Source organism: Gobio gobio (assembly GCF_949357685.1).
Source record: "Gobio gobio genome assembly, chromosome: 7".
In the NCBI taxonomy this organism is placed as follows: domain Eukaryota; kingdom Metazoa; phylum Chordata; class Actinopteri; order Cypriniformes; family Gobionidae; genus Gobio; species Gobio gobio.
The window spans coordinates 25,827,565-25,843,904 of NC_137103.1; the positions used below are offsets into that span (position 1 = coordinate 25,827,565).

At 39.1% G+C, this 16,340-nt stretch overlaps 1 protein-coding gene across 1 annotated transcript in view; it reads left to right on the forward strand.

Annotated features, from left to right (window-relative positions):
• The window catches only part of abcb6b (ATP binding cassette subfamily B member 6 (LAN blood group) b), a 38,150-nt gene that overhangs the window by 18,752 nt on the left and 3,058 nt on the right, over nt 1-16,340 (forward strand). Inside the window, exons 14-17 of the mRNA XM_079822350.1 lie at nt 6,248-6,422; nt 7,659-7,771; nt 7,852-7,946; nt 15,100-15,168. Coding sequence (XP_079678476.1) covers nt 6,248-6,422; nt 7,659-7,771; nt 7,852-7,946; nt 15,100-15,168 — 452 coding nt within the window. The remainder of the gene's footprint in view (nt 1-6,247; nt 6,423-7,658; nt 7,772-7,851; nt 7,947-15,099; nt 15,169-16,340) is intronic.

Genomic DNA, 16,340 nt, shown 5'->3' on the forward strand with positions numbered 1-16,340 from the left:
TTAACTTTAGTCACTCGCTTCACCAAGCTGCCTGTTTTACTCCTGTTTTAACAGACACAATTTAAGCCTAGTTCCAGACTAAAATGTTTGAGCTATTTTAACTGAAAAGCAACTTGCACTGGCATATCTTAAAATATGTCTGTGCCATTGTTTTGTCTCAAGACACACTTATAAAAGCCACTTAAAGGGATAGTTCACCCAAATGGAGACCATCAACTGTTGGCGACATTCTTCAAAATATCATCTTTTGTGTTCAGCAGGTTTTGAACAACTTGAAGGTGAGTAAATTATGACAGAAATGTTATTTTGGGGTGAACTATCCCTTTAAATGCCCTAATTAAGATAAGTAATCCTGGCTTAATCTAAGCCCTGTCTGTGAAACCAGGCCTTAGATTACTAGAATCCAGCCTTATTTATAGAAAACCATTCATTCATTTTACTTCTCGAGCAGTAACATTTTGATGACCCTTCATGCAGGGATCCAGCAGTGCTTCTGTCATACTCCACTATATGGAACACTTCATAAAAGGAGGTTATTGATTCAGTTTTGGTTGATTACAGAAGTCAAGTGGTCGCCAGAGACATTGTCCAGGTTCAGCAGTCTATGTCTTTTGATGAATTTTTCTGACTGTGACGTTGTCGTCTTTTCACATAGCATAATAACATGTAACTGTAGGAAGAAACAGAAGACGGAAAGGAGACTGAAAGAGAACGACCCCTTGCCCCCACTGAACCGCTATATTTCTGAGGCACTGTGCTTCACTGATGTTACGTCTGACTTATTGGATTGCAGAGGAGAAGAGACTGGAGTCTATAACAATCCTGTGAAGTGTTAAACAGAGCAGCATGTGGAGGTTTCGTGTAAACAAGATGTTTTGCGTACATTTGGTCCAGGTTAGGCGCACATGGGTAGTACCCTCCCAGCCTTTTTTGTGCCTTTCAAGTAAACGGTTGCAGCCCTGATTTGTGCAAACATCTGGTCAGATATGCAGAACAATACTTGTGTCTGCTTCTCGCCAAGTGGATTCAATTTTAGCATGTTTTATGTTTTGCATATCACAGTTTTGCTTGGGTTTCTCTCATTTTTGAGCATCTGATATGACCTGTTTTCTCCGTCTGAGTGTCTAGACGAGTTTTGCCATGTGAAACACACAACCTATTGACTAAGTTCCACAAACAAGCATGGACAAATCATAAAATTGTATACTAGAAAATGATGTTTCTAGCAACACTGAGTGATCATTAAGTAGTTGAACTATTATATAAACAACACATTCTTGGCACTCTTTAATAATAAAAAAGGTGTACTTTAACTGCATTTGACATGCACATTAGTCATATGAAATTCTAGGGTAAACAGTAATATGTGCCTCATTTGTCTTATTTTCCAACACCTTGAATAAAAGGCAACATCTAAACAATGTGTTATTTAAGAATTAGTACATTTAGTGACTTGACATGGAGGTCCTGGTGTATTAGGGCTTGCATGAATTCTCATTTTTACTAGTTGACAACTATACATATCTTGTGTAAATGACACCCAGTGCAGCTTTAGCAGTCTGGTGGCCAACTAGAGAAGAGTGTGTCCTGTGCAATGGAAGCTTGCGCATCATCATTGATGCTTTCTTTGTCATAAATGGTACAAAACAGATGCTAACTTTTATTTTCTGTCAGCCTCTGGGAAGCGTTTAGTTAGCTTCAGGGTCTCTGAGGGGTTTGTAACAGTTTTGGCTTGCATGTCATCTTAACTGTTATTGGGAGCGCAAAGCACTCTAGTTCACTTTGTTTTCGCTTCTTGTAATTCCAAATATATTAGACCTTTACACTCAGAATACACAAATGCGCTCTGTGATTTTACGTGGCCTACCGCTTCGTGGCTGATGTTCCCAATTGCTTCCACTTTGTTATAATACCACTAACAGTTATTGCAAGTGGCAACCCATCACGGTACCACGTTTGAATTCACTGAGCTCCTGAGAGCGACCCATTCTTTCACAAATGTTTGTAGAATCAGTCTACATGCCTAGGTGCTTGATTTTATACACTGGTGGCCATAGAAGTGACTGGAACACCTGAATTCAATGATTTGGAGGGGTGTCCCAGTTCTTTTGGCAATATAGTGTATAACTCCTGTCAGCATATAGAAGTGCAACTGAATATATGTGATCTGGGACTAGTTGACACAGGTTAGTGGTAGAACTAGACTAGTCACTACTGTTGTATAATACTGTATATTAGTCTGATGATAGAGTGCAGTGTTCACTGATGGCAACCTGATTTTAACCTGAATCAGTCTCAAATGATAGCGTTTCTGATCGCAAAAAGGAAAAGATACTCAAATACAGTCAGTATCTAAATGACATAATGAAAATAATTGTCTTAATCATGCTTGAAAGGATAGACATCCATGTTTTTTCTAATGAGTCTCACTTTAACTAAATATTTTAATTGTGCCAATCTTGTCTGATTTGTTTCTCCTCCTAAAACTTCAATGGCATAAACGTGATGACTTCTTTCACTTTTAATGCTTTCATCTCAAACTGATTCAGAATACTGTTGCAAATAGGACCGGAAACCAGAGCGAAAGTGCCGTCTCTTAGGATAAAAGTTGTATTGTGAGGGGACAGATGCTACACTCCCATAAAGACCTGGGAAGCCATTTGTGTTTCACATGGCTGCAGTAAGCCCTCTCTCACCCGGCCCAGTCTGATGTTAATTAGTTCATAAATTAAGGACATTGACTTTTTTTAAGAGCCAAATGAATGGGAAGAAGGAATGGAAAGACGGCGAATTAAGCGCACTAAAAAACAGGCGAAAAATAAACAAAAGGAAAAAACAATAAAGACAACTTCAAAGGGGGATCTAATTCGTCAGGCGTTTGAAGTGAAAACACTGAGGCTGGATCCACTCGCCACATGGATTAATGGTCGACTGAACAGCCAGAACACCACACGCTCTGCTCTCTCTCTCTCTCTCTCTCTCTCTCTCTGTTATTATCAGTGCTCGGAGGCTTTTCTTTAATGTGATCTAAGAATAATTTTGAGTTTTCCTTGTTGTGGGTTAGATTACGGTCAGGTTTTCTTACAGCAGTTAGATTATGTTTGTACATTATTGAGGTTTGTTGGGTCAGTTTTCCTGAACTGAGTGAAAAAGAAAATACCATTTTCTCTAATCGCCAGATACTAAATTGTAATTTTAAAATGTGAAATTATTTTCTTATCCCAGCTTAATATGCAGACACAAATATAGACTATAAAAAGCCATTCATAGGCGGATTTCTCTATCTATCTATCTATCTATCCATCTATCCATCTATCCATCTATCTATCTATCTATCTATCTATCTATCTATCTATCTATCTATCTATCTATCTATCTATCTATCTATCTATCTATCTATCTATCTATCTATCTATCTATCAATCAATCAAAACATTGGGTCACAAACATGATTGGCTTAATTTAGGGTGAACTACAGCAGATTGGACTGGATGGACATTTTCAGACTTAATTGCTTGTTGTCTAAAAGCCTGAACTCTCCCTCCTCCACTTGTATGCATCCATGTTGTTATGGTGTTTGAATCCCAGTACATTTGCAAAATGATTTCATAATCATTTGAAACCTCTTTGGTTGATTTGTATGCACCAACGTTCAGACAAAAGCTTTAGTTAATTGCAGTATAACAGCCAAGGCTCTTGTGGGACATTAGGGCACAGAACTTATTAGATGTTATCATAACTATCAAGCCGAGACCATCATTGGGCTGGTGATGCCTGTGCTATGACCTCATTGCCACAAGCTCTAATCTGTATTGATAATCTCCCTTAATTGAATATCGATTTGTAGAGACTTTATGTCCACACATTTCTGTCCATTCTTCAGATAAGATGCCTTGACAGTCCCTCTAATAGTTATGGCTTCAAAACCCCATTTTCTTTTACATTTCAATATTTGTGGAGAAAAATGGTCGCTTTGGCACCATTATCCTCATCCTGGATGACTCCACATGGAATTGTATAACTGTTGCAAACAAAATATTATCCAGACCTCTGCTAGGATAGAAAATACAGAGATTGGACCTCTTGAAACTTGTATTGAACATTGCTGCTTTAATCTGTAACCAGCATTAATTCTTCTGCAATGCTAAATGTGGATAGGAATGATGAGACCAGTCACAATAAAATAGTTTTTGCCCTTTGAACTAAGTCGACACAAGCTTTAAAAGTGGTCTGCTTTTGACGGAAAAGGCTAGATTTAGCTAAGTGTGTTGATGATTTCTGTTACAGTTAAAGGATTTAATATATGTTAGTATTAATCAAAATATGGCAAAATATGACGCATTGTTTAGATGATCTATTTTAGGGTGTGTTGAACCTGGTGCGATTTTTTTCTCTGTGGTTAGTGTGGACCGAGACTGCTGAAATGATGAGTCTTGGTTCACTTCCAAACGAACTCTGGTCCAGGTTGCGTTCATATTTCATTCGAACCGCATCAAAGACATGTGACATCATGTCCTGCTCAAGCATACCTGTTTTTTCTCGCCATATTTGCGATATTGCTCATCACATTTGGGTACAAGCATCAGAACCACGTCTCCTTGCAACAGATCTTCATTTGTGTGTGTGACGGAGGCATTCCTGCCACTGTTTTGACTACACATTTTATAAGCTCATCACAAGTTCTCAGCTTGTCAAAATACCATCAAATGTAGGCACATACAATGAGTGCATTTAGCCCAGCACACTGTATTGTTTTGGATGTTCGGTAAGTTCCGTCGAGAAATATAAGTACTAAAAGCAGACCGATCCGGTTGTGAACACATCCCTATGCCTTTAAATTCAAAATTCTTATGTGAACGCTAAGCAGACCTGGACTAAATGTTTTTTTTTTGGTCCAGACCAAGCGAACCAAGCGAACTGAACTAGTGTGAACTAGTGCATTCACACTACCAGCGACTTTGTTATTGCATGTCGCAAGTCTAAATATAAATGGAGTCAGTACATAAAACGCCTAATAATAAAGATGAACGAGGAACAGCGAGTGCTCTTTGCCGTCTGCAGCAAAGGGGCAAATGCCGGTCTATCTGGGCTCACGAAGCCATTCAGGCTCGGAGTCAGCATGACGAGTACATGGAGACATGTCATAAATTATAGGAAAGTTGCTGACCACTAAAATGAGCTTCTCCTTCATCTTGCCTCAACACTGAAGAGTGACGGATCACATGCGCTCCACTGACTTCACTCTTATTGGTTGTCGCTCCAGAAAGTCCCTCTTCATTTGCATAAAGTTGAACAGAAATCAATTTTGTCATGTCGCTGGACACGGCCCATCCGGTCACCAACAATCCCTGTTGCTTATATCGCCAAAATCACCAGCTCTTCATTGAAATTAATAGGATTGTGTCGCTGGCGTGTGATGCACCTTTATTGAAGTGGTGAAAAGTTTGAGAACCATACTGGAGGAATATCATTTCTGATCTGGTTTTGTGTTGCTTCTTGCTTTTAAATCATTTTAGCAATGCTGCACATTATGGTTGTAAATTTGTTAGGATCTAAAATGTCAACATTCTGTCAAACAATGGCTTGTTTTGTGCCTCTGCCAAGACATTTTTAACTTACTCTAAAGCAGAAACATATCAAAATGTTATTTAGATGAATCAACGTAGACCATCTCCGCAGCGGGACTCTTGATATATTGCTGAAAGGGGGTCAGCTTAACGTTTCCTTAAAATGTATGCCCATTCCAGACCTACTTTGTCTTGTCTCTGCTCCTCTTTATTTCGTTTCGAAACCCTTGATGTCAGCTGGCACTGCCTCACAGAGTTTGCCAGGCTTTGGATCTCTGCAGGGGTCTATCGCCGCACCCCTCCCAACAACAGGCAGCATGTGAAGATTGTCACCCTGCTTTATAATTGGGGTTTCAGATCTTCAGAGCTTGGGACCCCTTCATAGCCCATCAGCACCTGGCTCCTTAACTTTCAAAGGCAGTGGAAACCTCCAAACCCTCAGGTGGTGAAATACTTTAAAGTTCGAACCCCACCTTTCCACGACTCACCTGTTGTTATAATGTAGGGCTACGTAAAGCTAGATAGTCTATGTGTGAACTAGAAAACTACATGCAAATGACTAAACAAAATGCCTCAATCATTTCCACACACTGTACAACAACAGAATTTCTAGTTGATTAGCAAGTACTTTATTTGAATGACCTATACCATTCTTGGCATGTTCATCTTCATACATACAGGTGAGACAGAACTCCCTCCGATCCTTCATTGGTGTAGTTCCTCAGGACACCGTCCTTTTCAATGACAACATCCGTGAAAACATTCGCTATGGACGCATCTCTGCAAGTGACCAGGAAGTAGAAGAGGCTGCAATGACTGCTGATATCCACAATAAGATATTAACCCTTCCAGACGGTAGAGGACTGCTTAATTTTCATAGCTATATTTAGTAAATTTTTGCCTGTACACAAAGTAGCAGCATTAAACAGGAAATTGCTCAGTTTTATGATGCCTTTCACACTACCATAAGTTTGGGGTTGGTAAGACTTTTTAATGTTTTTGATGATTTGGTCCTCAATAAACATTTCTTATTATTATCAATATTGAAAAGTTGTGCTGCTTAATAATTTTGTGAAAACTGGTAGATTTTTTTTGTTTATTCAGGATTCTGAAAAAGAATATATGTTCAGCACAGCAAGAACATAATTTATTTTAAATAGAAATGATTTTTGTAACATAATGAATCAATAAAAGGATTAATCTTTCTAACCCCAAACATTTGAACTGTAGTGTATATAAGTGAAAATTAAAGGATTAGTTCACTATAAAATGAAAAAGACCCCATGATTTACTCACCCTCAAGCCAGCCTAGGTGTAAATTACTATTTTATTTATTTCTGATGAACACAATCAGAGTAATATTAATAAATATCCTGATGTTTCCAAGATTTATAATGGCATTGAACAGGGCCCACGATTTTGAAGCTTAAAAAAGTGCATCCATCCATCATAAAAGTAATCCACACGGTTAATAAAGGCCTTCTGAGGTGTATCGATGGGTTTGTGTAAGAAAAATATCCATATTTAAAACTTTATAAAATAAAATATCTAGCTTCCGCCAGACCGTCTTCCATATTCAACTTGCGCAGAAAGTGTAACGCCTCTTGCAGTTCAAACCGCGTACGCTACGTCCTACATCATACGTCGCGTCAGTTACGATTCCGTAAGTTGAATACAGAAGGTGGTCTGGCAGAGGCTAGATATTTTACTTCATAAAGTTTTAAATATGGATATTTTTTCTTACAAAAACCCATCGATTCGCTTTCAGAAGGCCTATTAATCGTGTGGAGTACGTTTATGATGGATGGATGGATGGATGCACTTTTTTTCAAACTCGTGGGCTCTGTTCACTGCCATTATAAAGCTTGAAAGAGCCAGGATATTTTTTTAATATAACTTTGATTGTGTTCATCAGAAAGGAGAAAGTCATATACACCTAGGATGGCTTTAGGGTGAGTAAATCAAGGGGAAATTTTCATTTTAAAGTGAACTAATCCTTTAAGTCATATAGGATTGTAATAACATGAGGGTGTGAAAATGATTACAAAATGTCAAATTTTCTCTGAATAATTATTTTATTATTATTGACAGGATATAAAACTGAAGTGGGTGAAAGGGGTCTGAAGTTGAGTGGGGGAGAGAAGCAGAGAGTGGCCATCGCTCGCACAATCCTGAAATCCCCTCGCATCATTTTGCTCGATGAAGTGAGTAAAGGCTCTCTTGAAGGTTGACAATTTATGATGTGAGTATGTACTCAATCCTGCTTTGTAAATTTTCCTTTCAGGCCACATCTGCTTTAGACAGTCAAACGGAGCGTAACATCCAGACTTCTCTTGCTAAGGTGTGTGCCAACCACACCACTCTCGTCGTGGCACACAGGTAGGTCTGATTCTTGCTAACAGAAGTGCTAATGCAACTCAAACTGATGATCAGTGTTGGGAAATTATTTTAAAACTGTAACTCCACAATCTACAAGCCTCTTATAACTCAAAGATATTCAATTACTGTTAAAACCATTAAGCTGCTTCATGGAACTGTACATTTCTTTTAATATAATATTTTTACAAAAAAGGTGTAAAATACCACAGGGGCAACTTGTTACATTCTTCTCAACACCGTTAAGTGACTTTGCTAGTTTTTGTTGGTTAAGGCACTTTCACACCAAGGACGATAACTATAATGATAGTGATAAATATATTATTCTTAAAATCGTTCTAAATGTAAAAGAATAGCAGAGTCCACACCACAACTTTAACTATATATAATTAGAATCACTTTCAGAACGATTTTTTCCAGCTGATGAGCGATAAAAACATTGACATCCAATCAGAATCCATCGTGCTTTAAGAGCTCAAGAATTTAAATTGGCAGATGACAAAACTGCAGTGTACGCTTGGAATAAAGAGAAAAATATCATCCGCTGATGTGGATGCTAATATAGTTATAGTTATAGCTATTGTTCTGCTTTTATAGTTATTTGTTTATCTACACTCCCAGCACTACTGATGCAAGTCATGTTTCTGTAAGAAATAAGGTGCTGTCACATTTACCGTTGTTCAGTGAATTTTTAATCTCATTGCATTATTTCAATCAGAATCCACGTGATCAGGATTTTGCATGAGGGCGAAAAAGTTCCGCACACAGATTTAGCAGAACACGGTCAAAAAGATGGTCACACAGACACGTTGACCAACAGAAAGCTACTTGGTTTGAAATTTCTTTTCTACAAGCATCGCTACACTATTGACAATGGACTATTTGTCTAATGTGATGTGACCACACCTTTATATCTGTCCTAATGCTCCATTATGTCCAGGCCCTGAAATATATTGTCTACTGCTCTAAATTCAAGACTTTATCCCTTAGATAACATCATGTATTGATAAAAGCTTTTGTTGAGCCATCTGGGCCACATCTCTAGCATTAATTAAATTGATTCTATTTGTCTTTAAGCCCAGTGTCTTCAGAATAACAACCTAGCCCAAAGAAATGAAAGGTGTATGAAGGATAATCCAAACAATAGCAAGCAGCTGTCTCACAAATGATGAGATAAAGCTCTACATGACATACTAGGTGAGCTCATAGTTCATACCATAGACCGTAAAAAATATGGACGACGCATCTTCACTACCTTCCACTGATGAAAAGTGAAGCCGCCAACGTCTGAATATGGCGCTGACATCTTGCGCAGATTTGGCACCAAGTCTGCGCAGTAGAAAGCAGGAATTATAGCCACAATATCAAAACCCCGCCCATAGTCTCGCAGATGCAGAACAATTAATTATGTCGGTGTAAAATAATTAGTTATGGTAATGTAGAAATTAAACCTAAAGCTCCAATTTCCTCCCAAAAATCCTGTAAAAAGTCCATTGGTGCCACAGTGACAACATCACCCAGAGAAGCTGTCAATCACAGCTGTCAATCCTAACGTCACCCCCCCCCCCCCCCAACTAACTAAAACCAAACTTATTTAAAGAACGGACACTTGAAATGAAATCAGCGTGACAAAAACAGCCTAAAATGACAGAAAATGTACTTTTTGTGGAGAATTCTGTTGTAGTGAAGTTTATTAGATAATCAGGGTGACTGCATGTTGATTTTAGACATACTGAAGAAGTTCTGTTGAGTCTTGTCAATGCAGATTAATGCGCTTCTCCAATTTTTCAGTCAGCTGGTTGTCATATAAATCCGCACATAGCCAGCAACATTTAAAACATCTGTTCAGAGCAGTGAATGGTTGACAGGTGGGTGAGTGAGTGGGTGGTTCTTCACTGTCGTCCAAGACTTATCAGAATAGATTAGTGTTTACTCTACAGATGTGATATTACATGTGACATCTGACCACCTTCGGATGTGGTTTCAGTGATCTGACTACAAAATCTCTTTACACTTGTATTTAGTGCTGTCCACTTGTGATTGGATGACATTGGTGAAGATGATAAAGGTGATCAAGATGGATGTAATCATCCAATATTTTAACACTATGATCACGAAAATTCTCTGTATTTATTTTATAATAGAGAGAGAGAGTATGGAAACAAATCACTGTCCCTGAAGACACTTAAGTAAAAATCATTAATGATTTGTGAGAAGACGTCTCATTTACGTCATTGCAGCATAGACTGTAGCTTTGTTCAGACTGACGTGGTCTCTATGCAGTGTTCACTGCTGCCTACTACCTGAGCTCAGGATATCTGTTGACATTTACTTCACTTGGCAAAATGTGTTTGGAATGTCCTGCAACACTTGACTTGTTCATATTAAGGTGTTTAAGGTTTGATGATGATATAATATACTTCTTCAAATACATTACTGTTCAAACGGTTTGGGTCAGTAAGATTTTTTTTTTTTTAAGAAAGAAAGAAATTGCTATTATTTAGCAAGGACACATTAAATTGATTAAAAGTGACAGTAAAGACATGTATAATTTTACAAAGATTCCTGAAAAAAATGTATAACAGTTTTCACAAAAATATTAATAAATCAACATTGATCATAAAAAAAATATAAAAACATTTCAAACAAAGATTTCTTGAGCAGCAAATCAGCATATTAGAATGATTTCTGAAGAATCATGTGACACTAAAGGCTGGACCAATGATGCTGGAAATGTAGCTTTGCCATCAGAGGAATAAGTTACATTTTTAAAATATATTCAAATTGAGTTATTTTCATTTTTAATGTTTCACAATATTACTCTTTTTCTGTATTTTTACTGATCAAATAAAGGCAGCCTTATGCATTCAAGACCTCTTTCAAAACATTTGAAAAGTCTTACAGACCCTATGTGATATAAATTACCATATGTTCGTTTAATACACATGTGTATGTGTTACATCTAGGTTTGGGTACCGTTCACATTTTAACCGGTACCGGTGCTGGTATTAATTAATAAAAACAACCATATTATTATTTTTTCTTTTTAATTTCATTTCTATGAAAAGATTTCCCACAAATGATGTTATGTATTTTCTGGTAATCAAATGAAGACATAAGACATTAATTTAATTTATCTTTTAATTTAATTAAACTTTTTTTGTCAAAGTGCTGCACAACTGAGCTTTAAATGGTTCAAATTAAAACATGAAGAAAAATTGTAATTTATAAAAAAAAATCTTGAAATTTTTTTTTGTAAAATGTTATTATTACAATAGTGTTAGTATTATTTTTAAATTGAGACGTATCTAAATTCTACTGTACAACAGTAATTTATTTGTCAAGTTAGCCGGACTTTTATTTTGACGGGTTGCCGTGAGTTTGAGTTTCTCTGTGTTTATGATATGACCAGTGGCGGCTGGTCAATAGAGGGCGCTGGGGCGCCGCCCCCGTCAAAATTCCAGAAATATACATGTATACAAAAATGGTATAAGGTGAAAAGTGAAATAAAAATAAAATAGTTTACTCATACGATGTGCTGGCTGTTAGTAAGAGCCTCAGCATTTAATAAAAACTGGCTTTGATGGGTTAACTATTTTATATGTTCTTCAATATGTTTCATGCGGTTTCATGCGTGAGGGACGCCGGACAAATGGATGTCTATCTGAGTCTAAAAATATACGGGCAGCATGTGATTATTTTATCCAATATGATTGGTTCTCGTCACCTGTCATTCAACTTTCCGTTCTTGGCCACTAAACCGAAAGTGCGCGGGCGACACAGTCACTCCGACTCCGCCAAAACCTTGCTAGGATGATCAGTTTCGTAGAGATGACAGCAGTTTAACCAAATTCTTTCACAAGGCGTTCATTGGAAGATCCCGAACCGGACCAATGCGATTTACAAATCCAGCAGCAGGCCAGTGACAGAGGAGGAAGCTGCACTCGGAGCTCCACGCGCTTGTTATGAGAAACGTTGGTGGCTGACTGGATGTGTTGTTAGCAATGCCCTTTATTGCTTTCCCTGTCTTTTATTTCAAAGTGTCGGTACTGAAGTTTTGTGGACAATAACGGGGGTAAGAGACCTCAAACAACTAACTGAACAATGTAAACGTCATGACACTACAGAGATGACTGACTTTGATCAGAGAGTCATTGAGAAATTTGCTGGTCAGAAAGAAAGGAGAGCAAAATATATGTTCAAGTAGTCAACATGCTAGTCTGTTGTTGCTGTTTTCTTTTGTTTTTCATTTCCTCATTCAATTATATGTGGGAAATGAATGTGTAAAAAGATAAAAGTGAAGACACTGTTTTGTCTTTTAATGCTTGAATTTAGTCAACATGCATCTTGATATGCCCTTAAAAGTACCGAGTTCGGTACCCAACCCTAGTTACATCCATATGTACCTATAGAAATATAAATGGATTATTAATTTTATATAAATAGTCATATTTTGTGCAGGCAATCTTTGTCAATGCTTGCACAGTCCGAGTATACTCTCATTTGTATTTGCATTTTTGTTTGTTTTTGTCTAATTCGTTCAATTGTACATCCAGTAGTTTCTTCTCATCCTCTCTAATTGAACTGTGATGCAGAGGCAGTAATTACTCAAACTACAATTGGACACCTTACAATTCATCCTTTTGAATACAATTTGAATACAATTCTTTTTTCAAGAATTCACCTCTAGTCCACACGATAGTGTTTGATAAAGGTCTGCTGTGTCCTCAACAGAAAACATGTGAGCGTCTGATAGTTATTAGTGTGGAAATATTTTGCATTGGTGTTTTATGAGAAGAGCGAACACGTCTAAAATTGATTTAAAACACCTCGCTCGCTTCCTCTCTGCTGGTCACCTTTTTTTCTCGTCTTTCAGTGTCACATTCCACCACTCTTGTATTCCTGTCACTTTCGGAAAGTGTCTCTGCCCATCCGGCGTCTCTGTTTCCTTCTCTCTAATGTTTTTCCCTCTGTCTCTCATTGCTCAACTCTTTAGAAAATTGTAAACACATCAGGATCAGAGTCTGCGAGCTTTGATCCTGTCCAGCCTCTGAGACAGTGGTGTCACTTTGATCTGTTTTGGGGTGGTGGTTCTGGGGTTAGCAATCAATAAAGAAGTCTTCCCTCCTTTGTTTGAAGATGAAGGGCAGCTGAGAGGATGACCTGCAGAAGGTTTCGGGTGTGAATTAAAGAAGCTGTGTGTGTGGATTAGATTAAGGGGGATCTAGTGCTTAAAGACGCTGCCGCTGCTGCTTTAAATTAGGGAATGCATTTACAGTACAACGGCAGCTGAATCGCTCTGCTTTGTGAACAGGATGCAAACAAGGATTAAGTTTTGATGTGATGCAGGAATAAAAACAGGCTTTAATGGCAGAGTAGGTGATCCGTTTCCTGTCTGTGCCCTTTAAAGTTGAAGTCTAATGTTTTTGATGTTAAATGCCTATTCCTGTCCTTGTGGCTCTGTGGAGCTATCAAAGCATTGCTCTGTTTTCTTTGAGCATCCTGACCAACCTGATACAGCAACACTGACTCAACAAATGATGCAAGTTTAAGGTGGGACTGTCCATTTTTTCCGACAAATGAAAAGGCACAGACACACCCAACCACCAAATCGACATCATAAACTAGCAGTCATTTGCATTGAGGCCAAAAAGTTGCACTTGAACACACCGTCAAGACTACAGTCAGTGGCCAACTAGCACATACGTTCTGTGCCAGCATGAGAAGATGTAACTCTCCATACCAGGTAGCAGTAGTCTGTATTAATTCGAAAAGAGCAGCGATACAAAGCATAAACAAAAGCCATATCCCAAATGGCAACCTAAACACTTGCGGTACAAGTCTTCCTATGAGTCTGCACTTTCGACAGACGACTTCGACTATCAGGAATCTGCTCCGGAGCTCGCGTCAGTGCAGCCTCTGCAAAAGTGCACATCGAGGGAACACATTGACTGCAAAGGGGTGCTCACAAGTACCCTGCTAAAACCTAAAGTAACAAATGGGACGCCCTACGGTTTCATGGACATAATGGACACGTGCACGCGGCAGCCAAGTCCACCAGACCGAAAGTGCTGCCTCATCTGTGACCAGGACAGCAAGTCTTTGTATCGAAAGCTATGGTATCCAGGGTAATGTCGGCATACCACCACGTAGGACGAACCACATCCGGCAGATGTAACTGTCGACGCAAGAGGAAGCTCTATGAAAGTGATGTCCAGGTACTAACCTGGATTGGATCCAAAAAAACATAAAACCACAGCTTCCAAACTCACTGCAGAATTCCCACCAAAACTGTTCATCAAGAGCTCCACAGAGTCAATGTTCATGGTCGTGCTGCTATAGCCAGACCTTTGGTCACTCATGCCAATGCCAAATGCATTTCATTGGTGCCAACAGTGCAAATCTTGGGCGGTGGACAATGTGAAAGATGTATTGTTCTCTGATGAGTCCACCTTCACTGTCTTTCCCACATCCGTGGGAGTTGCGGTGTGGAGAAGCCCCAAAGAGGCTTAACACCTGGACTGTTGCTGCCCAGAGTGAAGCACGGGGTGGATCAGTGATGGTTTGGTCTGCAATATCATGGCATTCCCTACTGTGCTTGATGGGCGCAAATCGTTTTTTGGCCGAAGGAGAAAAATGGCCGCAAACGCATGCCTCCCAGCCCCCTCAGTGTTCAGCACTCAAGTTTCACTCTTGCTTAAGCCTTATCACTGCGCGTTGTGACGTTCCTCTCAATATTCCGCTCTCTACACGTGCAGAGCTCAGTTGCTCACAGCCCATGTTGAACGCCCATGTTCATTGGGAAAGCATGCTCAAATAATGAACATGAACTTTCTATGTAGTAGTATACTTCTTTTCTGTTTGTAATAGCCCTACTGTGCTGTAACATGGAGGGGTATAGCCATCCTGGGCAGTGCTGGTAAAATGACGCTACCCTCTTGTTCACCGATCTGCTCACATGCTTTAATAATAATAGCTTTGTAGGACTATACATAATTTGGATAATTGGTCATAGCATGATAATGCACCAAAACACACGGAGGTTTGCGAAAGATTACATTTAACAGTGTTTTTAAATTAGTTTGTTACTTTGAGTGTTAGATTGATTTAGTATTCTTTATTACTTTAATGCAGTAACATTCATTTGTATTTTCAGGTTATCCACCATCATCAGCTCCGATCAGATCCTTGTTCTTCATGACGGGCGGATTGTAGAAAAAGGAAGGTCAGTTGTGTGTGTGTGTGTGTGTGTGTGTGTGTGTGTATTTGTCCTCCCAGCATCTGTGTTTCGGAGAGAAAAACCTACTGTAAAGATTCAAACGACACACCCTGCTTGGCCTTTTCCCCCTCCAAACGGCAAGATCCCAGGCGGTATAAAAGAGGAAATGTGACACCCTCTGTCCTGATTAAGTGAAATTCCTTTAGTTCGGTGGAGTGAACCATAGAAGACGTGTTGGGACAGACAGGGTCTTCTTCATCCTTGGGAAACCTAAGATTTGTGTGTGAGTGTGTCCCAGAGGCGCTGTTCTTGTTATCAGTCCATCTCTCAGTCGATAGTCTTAACCTGAGGGCCGTCTGAGTGCGTCCTCATCTTCCCAGAGACAGGATATAGTCTCTGTGTCCGAGCGGTCCACACCCTGCCTGATCGCTGTGTCCTGTCTCGCTGCAGGCCCTCAGGTGGTACACACACACATAGAGAGTTCTTCCTTTAAACCTGACGTACACACACACAGAGTATCCCACTAATGGACTTCTCCATTCATCCTGGCCGTTCAGCCCCGGTGTTAACCCTGGGCTCACTGTCCTTCACTTCTGCCCTTTGATATATGAGCTACAGCCAACAGACCGTCCGTAAGACACACACAGCCATCAGGGATGTAAGTCCACACCTCGCACATTCAGCCCTGACTGACACTGCGATGTAAACACGACCCACACAGGCTTTTAACCCATAGGAACAGCGTATCAGAATACCCACGTTCACAGGAACAGAGCGAGGTGGGAATGTCCATTCAGGGAGGTGAAGGGTTAATGCTTTCAGAATAGAGGAATTAATAGATGCACCTTGTGCTGCCCCTTAACAGGCTGCTTCCTGAAAAGAGATGTCTGTGGTCTGGGAAATCTCTGGGAAAATGTTTGACAAGGATGGTGGATGCTGGGTTCACACGGTCATTGAAAATGCTGGGAACTTTTAAATAGTGTTTTTTTTTTTTGTGTGACTATAATTCTAGTTATGCTTAGCAAAAAAATATTCAGGCATTTATTATTATATTATAATAAATATTATATTATGTTAGTTGTATTATATTATATTAAATTATAATCTGATTTTAAGTGCAATATATTAAAAATATTTATATTTCTGACCAGAAGGTGTGGGGATCCTGGAGGGTATGA